Source organism: Mesitornis unicolor, unplaced genomic scaffold (genome assembly GCF_000695765.1).
Source record: "Mesitornis unicolor isolate BGI_N332 unplaced genomic scaffold, ASM69576v1 scaffold36050, whole genome shotgun sequence".
Taxonomy (NCBI): domain Eukaryota; kingdom Metazoa; phylum Chordata; class Aves; order Mesitornithiformes; family Mesitornithidae; genus Mesitornis; species Mesitornis unicolor.
Window position 1 is genome coordinate 355 of NW_010158221.1, and position 6,521 is coordinate 6,875.

A 6,521-nucleotide genomic window follows, 5' to 3' on the forward strand; every position below is an offset into this window, starting at 1 on the left:
CACGAAGTCGCTGGTGCTGGGGGTGACACGGATGCGGTGCTGGGGGTCGCTACTTTTTGGCTCAGCCCTCCTGGTTAGTGGTTTTGAAGATCCTCCTGGTGGCATTTGAATGGGGGGGCTGCATGTGCCAGAGGTTTTGTGTCCCTTTTCCGTTGCTGAGCGGAGGTGGCCGTGGTCCCTGGTGCGGTTGGTGACTGGAAGTGGTGTCACCGATGCTGAAAGGTGCCACGTCCCCCCGCTGCTGGTGGCGTTTTGGGGCTGTCATGGGGTGGGATGTGGGTTCAGGGCCAGCTTGTGCTGAGGGTGCTCATTTGAGTCCCAAGGGCTTTCCGAAATGAAGGCGCTGGCGGGGATCGACCGGGTGACACCGGCAGTGTCACCTGCACTGAGCAGGGAGCTGAGACACACGTGTGGGGCTGCCCAGGGCCAGGAACAGAGGCTGCCCTGACCCAAACCAGCATCTCCTGCTGCTGCTGAGCATTGGTGGCATCTGCACCCCCTGGGGACACCCCTCGTTCTGCTCCCCCCATTGCTTTGGGCAGCTCTGGGGTGTCCTGCAGACCCCTGCCCCATCATGAGCATCCCATGGCAGTGTGTCCCCCTGCCGTGTGTCCCAGCTGTGCATGCAGGCATGGAGTTGGGGTGCAGTGCTGTTCCCCACCTTGATTCTTGTGTGTCCCCACCTTCCCAATTCAAGTGCAGCTCCTGAGCTGGTCCGGAGTGACAGAGAGAGGCCGAGGAGGGGGCTGCGAGGGGTCTTGCCCAAACTGGCACACCCCACCCCAGCGCTGTGACCCCGAGGAGGTGCTGGGTGCTGCAGCATCCCTGGAGGATGCTCAGATCCTCCTGTTTCACCCCAATCCCGCAGCCTCTGCCAGGGCAGTGTAACCGCCTTCCCCCTTCTCTCTCTGTCTCTCTGCTGTCCATCGGCACCCAAAACCCCCCAGAGCACCCACCCCTGTTCCCCATAACCCTCCATCCCTTCTGTCAGCCTCTCCTAACCTCTCTCCATCTCTTTGTGCCTCAGATGAGTTTCCTGCCCTCGCGAAGCCTCTGAAGGCCTCAGACCGTACGTCCCCTTAGCCTCTGGGTTTGCCCTCGCCGCGGGGTAATGGTTTCACTGGTTCAGGGGCTGGGAACAGGGGGCGGCTCCAGCACGGCCTCCCCATCCCCTGCAGGAGCGGGGAAAGGGCCACACTGCCCTTCCCCACAGCGGGTTTGGGGTGTCCGTGTTGGACACCCCAAAGTGATGGATGGCAGCGATGTCTTCGTGGTCTCTTGTGTTGAACCGGCCCTGCACGGGGAGCAGGGACCTTGCAGGTGATTTCTGCCCCTTCTGCTTGGGATTGGGGTCCCATAGAAATGAAGGGGAGCACAGGACCAGCTCCTGGGCTCCTGTGCTGGTTCACATCTGCAAAGCGATGCTCTCCTCCTCTGGGGACCCTTCTTGGAATGGGGAAACTGTGCCCCCTGCACAGCCCCACACCCACCTGGTGTAGAACTCAAAGAAACAGCAGCGTTTTGGTGAAAAACGGTAGGATTTTGATGAGAAATGGCAGGATTTGGGTTAAAAACAGCAGGATTTGACTGAAAAACAGCAGTGTTTTGATGAAAAATGGCAGGATTTTGGTGAAAAAGGGCAGCGTTTTGGTGAAAACCAGCAGTGTTTTGGTGGCCTCCACCCGCACGTGTGTGGTCCCGCCGCGGAGGTCCCCGTGGTGCCTCTGGGGGTCTCTAACGTCTCTTTCCCCGCACTCCCCAGCGGACGACGGGCTCGGGTTCCTGCCCACCTTCGGCCCCTGCTACGTCAACCTCTATGGCAGCCCCCGGGAGTTCACCGGCTTCCCCGACCCCTACGAGACGCTCAATTTGGGAAAGGTGACCTCGGCTTCTTCCCGGCGCCGCCTACGCTAAACCAGTGCCTCTCCTTGCCGAAAAACCACTGCTATTAACCCAAACTGGCTTTGTTATTAGGAGCCCATGCTGTGTTTTCCACCTCTGGCTTAAACACCTCCGGGTACCGCTCTGCTACCCAATCTCTTTCTGCCTTCGAAGCCTTTGCAGATAACTTTGCTTGATCCTGCTCTTCTGCAATGCAGCCGAAAAAGCTGCCAGGGGAGGGGGCAGCGGGGTCCTGACGCCTGTCCCTGCTCTGCCCCCAGGGTGAGGGGGTGGCGTATCGCGGCAGGATGCTGGTGGAGCTGGAGACCAAGCTGGTGGAGCACGTGGAGCAGAAGGTGGAGGACATTTCGGCGGATGAAATCCTGCGGGTGGAGGTAAGGGGGTCTCACCCCTCGTGGGGTCTGGGGTTGGTGGTGTGTGGGGTCCTGGGTGGGTGATGAAAGCTATGGAGGGACTTTGTACAAGGGCATGGAGTGATGGGATGAGAGGTGATGGTTTTAGACTGGAAGAGGGGAGATTTAGGGTAGATTTAGGAGAAAATTCATCATTTTGAGGGTGGTGAGGCCCTGTCCCAGGTTGCCCAGAGAAGCTGTGGGTGCCCCCTCCCTGGCAGTGCCCAAGGCCAGGTTGGCCGGGGCTTGGAGCAGCCTGGGCTGGTGGAGGTGTCCCTGCCCATGGGGGTTGGACTGGGGGGGTTTGAGGTCCCTTCTCACCCAAACCATGCTGGGATTTATGTCCCATGAGTGGTGGAGTGGTTGGTGCTGTGTTTTCATCCCAAAATGTGTCGAGCTTGCTCCATCTGCATGGTAGAGAGCAGACATGGAGGGGTGGGAGGTTTGCTTCAATAGGACCCCGGTCCCAACTCCAGCGCTATCACAGATGTGCTCCCTTTGCTCCTTTCTTCAGGATTAAACCCCATTTTGTATGGACAGTTCTAGTGTTCTCCTTCATTTTTTTCCCCTAAATACCTCACTCAAAATTCCCTTGCTGCAACGGATGCTTTTCATCCCTGCAATGGACGTTTCCATCTCGGAGGCCTCACTGAGCTGATGCGTGCTGGGGTAATGGAGGGTTTGTGTGTAGGAGAGTGGTGGTGGTGTCTTCCTCATGGACATGGGGGTGTCTTCATGGACACGGTGGTGTCTTCCTTATGAACACGGTGGTGTCTTTGTCTGCACACGGTGGTGACTTCCTCATGGACATGGTGGTGTCTTAGTCAGGACACGGTGGTGTCTTCATGGACATGGTGGTGTCTTCCTCATGGACACACAGGTGTCTTCATGGACATGGTGGTGTCTTTGTCATGGACACGGTGGTGTCTTCATGGACATGGGGGTGTCTTCATGATGGACACGGTGGTGTTTTCATGGATGTGATGTCTTCCTCATGGACATGGTGGTGTCTTTGTCATGGACACGGTGATGTCTTCATGAACATGGGGGTGTCTTCATGATGGACACGGTGGTGTTTACATGGATGTGATGTCTTCCTCATGGACATGGTGGTGTCTTCATGGATGTGCTGGTGTGTTCCTTATGGACACGATGGTGTCCTGTCCCGCTGTCTGTTGCAGAAGTACCTGCGCCGCAGGAAGTACTCCCTCTTCGCTGCCTTCTACTCAGCCACCATGCTCCAGGACGTGGACGATGCCATCCAGTTTGAGGTCAGCATCGGCAACTACGGCAACAAGTTCGACAACACCTGCCTGCCGCTGGCCTCCACCACGCAGTACAGCCGGGCCGTCTTCGATGGTGAGCGACGCGGGGTGACCGGGCACGGGGATGGGGTGCCAGGGTGGGCCTGGAGTCTCCATCTCTGGGGATATTCAGCACCCAACTGGATGTGGTGCTGGGCACCCTGTTCAGGGTGACCTCCAGGAGTCCTTGCTCACCTCAACCGTGCTGTGAAGGGGGAAAATGTGATTGAGGAGGGGGAGGGAAGCCAGGACAGCTTCTTTCATCCCTGTGCTGGCTTGAAGCAGATTTCGGGCTGCACCTTGGTGCTGACAGTGCCTGTTTTTATCAAGGAGGAGCTGGTGCTTTGGGGTGGCCTTTCCCTGGCTCTGCAGTGAGATGTCCTGGGATTCTGCTGCTTTCTGCCCTCACCAGCCGTGGAGGTTGCCTCCTGCCCCTTTGGACCCTGTGCTGTGTTGCACTGGGGTTTGGGGAACACAATCCCCATCCTCCTGCCCCAGCAGAGCCAAATGAGAGGCTTCTGCCCCAGGCCGAATGCTGCACTGCTCCCCTCCGGTCCTGGGGTCCCCCGTCACCCCAAAATCGTGAGCTCATAGGTCTGCTGTGCCCCCAGGTTGTCAGTACTACTACCTGCCCTGGGGCAACGTGAAGCCTGTGGTGGTGCTGTCGTCCTACTGGGAAGACATCAGCCACCGCACCGATGCCCAGAACCTGCTCCAGCACGCAGCAGACAGGCTGGTGAGTGCACGGTGACAAGGGACATCGTCCTCCTCCTCTCTGCATCCTGCCCAGGGGCACAGGGAGGGGACAGGGGCCATCTCTGGACTGGGTCGGGTTGGGGGTTTGATGGCTTTTGTGCTGTGGAGGGGAAATCTGTCGGTGTCCTGGGTGATGGAGGGAAAAGGGACCTCCCTCGTCCCCACTGGGGTGACAGTGGGGTGTGAACGTGATGCAGGCGCAGGAGGCAAGGACCTTCCTCAGCGTTTTATGGCTTTTCTTGCTGTATTTCACCCCCAGAGCTCCAACAGGAGCAGAACCAGAGGCACAGAACCCACCCAAGCTGGAGGTCCTGATCACAGGGAGCAGCCCCAGGCTTTCACTGGGAGGGTCCTGGATGAGGGGTGGAGGGGGATGCTGAGGGGGTCCCTGTTGTGCAGCTCCTCTTCCCCATGCCTTGCACAGGAAGCCAACCTGGAGAAGGTCCACCTTGCCCTCAAGGCCAACCGCTTGCCCAGCGAGCTGGACGCCCTGGGTGCCCAGCTGATGGACGACACCATCGCCGACTGCAGGTATTTGCTGCTGGTTTTGCTTTTGAGGAGTCTTTTCGTGCCATTTACAAGTGCTTACTTATCTTGGAAGGGACCACTTCTTTTTTTTTTTCTCTATTATTTTCTTCTTTTTCCCTCTGAAAAATGTCGTTTAAGACAAGTAATGGATTTCCAGCCTCTGTGCAAGGGCTGCAGTGGGGCTCACATCAATGGGGGGCTTTGTGTTGGGACAGGGGTCAGTGCCGGGCCACCTATGGGGCTCATGGCCACCTGTGGGGCTCTCCAGTTGAGTCTTGTGTGGACAATGTAGGAGGCACCCATACAGAGCACCCAAAGGTGTTGTCTGGTTGTGTCTGGGTGTTGCGTGTCCTCTGGCTGGACCAGGGGATGGAGATGTGGCAGGGCTGGTTGTTGCAGCCACCTCATGGGCACCACCACCAGCATCTGCCACTGCTTTGCCTTTCTCAGCACTCAAACATCATTCAGTGGAGGCTGACAGGGCACTGTGGGCTCTCTTTCCATGCAGCCTGTTTTTTTGGGGCTGGATTGCGCTTTTTTGGGGTTGAGGAGCATCGCTGTGGGAGGAGCATCGCTGTGGTAGGAGCATGGCGTTTGACCCCAAGGTGTTTCAGGGACTGGACTCAGCAGGGTCTTTGGGTTCCCCTTCAGCTGTGCTCATGAAGAGGATCTTTTAGACAGGATGTTAGGAAAAACCTTTCCAAAAGGCCAGAGCATGGATGTGGTTTTTAGCCACATGTGGAGTTGGGTTGACGTTGGACTTGGTGATCTTAGGGGTCATTTCCAACCTTGGTGACTGTGATTTTGTGACTCTCTGCCCGTCCCCGCAGCCTGGCCCTGCCTGACGTCCTGGGGAAGCCGTGCAGCACCCACCTGGACCAGAACCTGTACCGCTTCCGCAGCGCCCACCTGGAGCAGATCGTGACGGCGGCCCTGAAGCTGAAGCACGAGGACTCGAGCCTGGCGGCGGCTCTGGAACAGGCAGAGGACTGGCTCTGCAGGCTGAGGGCCATGGCAGAGGAGGTAACGCTACTGCCATGGTGCCAGAAGATGCTCTTCACCTTGGGGGGTCTTGTACTGGTGCTGTTTTGGTGCCGTGGCTGTGAGTGTGGTCCGTGGCAGAGCTTTTCATCCACTAAGCCCTCACCCAGAGACCTGGGCTGGATGTGGAGGGCAGGGCTGGGGGAAATGTGGGGCTGCTCTGCCCTGGTCAGACCCAGAGCTGCTAGGATGGGGTTTGGGTCAACTGCTCTCACCCCATGGGTTTGGGCTGGGGCTTGGGGCATGGCTGCTCTGCTGCATCCTGCGTCCCACGGATAGGATGCGCTGGTTCAGAGCCCCCGGGTCGGACACCCCGTTTTTGGTGTTTTCCAGCCCCAGAACATGCCCGACATCGTGATCTGGATGCTGCAGGGAGACAAGCGCGTGGCCTACGCCCGCATCCCGGCCCACCAGGTCCTGTTCTCCAGGAGCATCCCCGGCTGCTGCGGCAAGAACTGTGGGAAGCTGCAGACCATCTTCCTCAAGGTACCGCGGCTGTTCCGGGTGGTGGGCAGGGCTGAAATGTCTTCACCCTAAAAAAAACCAACCCAACCCCCTCCAACTTATATTATATGTTCATATATAAAGTTATAAATAT

The 6,521-nt window shown here is 57.9% G+C and overlaps 1 protein-coding gene across 1 annotated transcript in view; it reads left to right on the forward strand.

Annotated features, from left to right (window-relative positions):
- Positions 1–6,409, forward strand: part of LOC104539369 (dysferlin-like) — a gene marked incomplete at its 3' end in the record, with an annotated part of 6,718 nt that extends 309 nt beyond the window's left edge. The window contains exons 3-10 of the mRNA XM_010182876.1: positions 1,028–1,069; positions 1,763–1,878; positions 2,163–2,276; positions 3,476–3,653; positions 4,210–4,334; positions 4,779–4,894; positions 5,713–5,905; positions 6,257–6,409. Of these exons, the coding sequence (XP_010181178.1) occupies positions 1,028–1,069; positions 1,763–1,878; positions 2,163–2,276; positions 3,476–3,653; positions 4,210–4,334; positions 4,779–4,894; positions 5,713–5,905; positions 6,257–6,409 (1,037 nt within the window). The remainder of the gene's footprint in view (positions 1–1,027; positions 1,070–1,762; positions 1,879–2,162; positions 2,277–3,475; positions 3,654–4,209; positions 4,335–4,778; positions 4,895–5,712; positions 5,906–6,256) is intronic.
- Between the last annotated feature and the right edge of the window lie 112 nt (positions 6,410–6,521).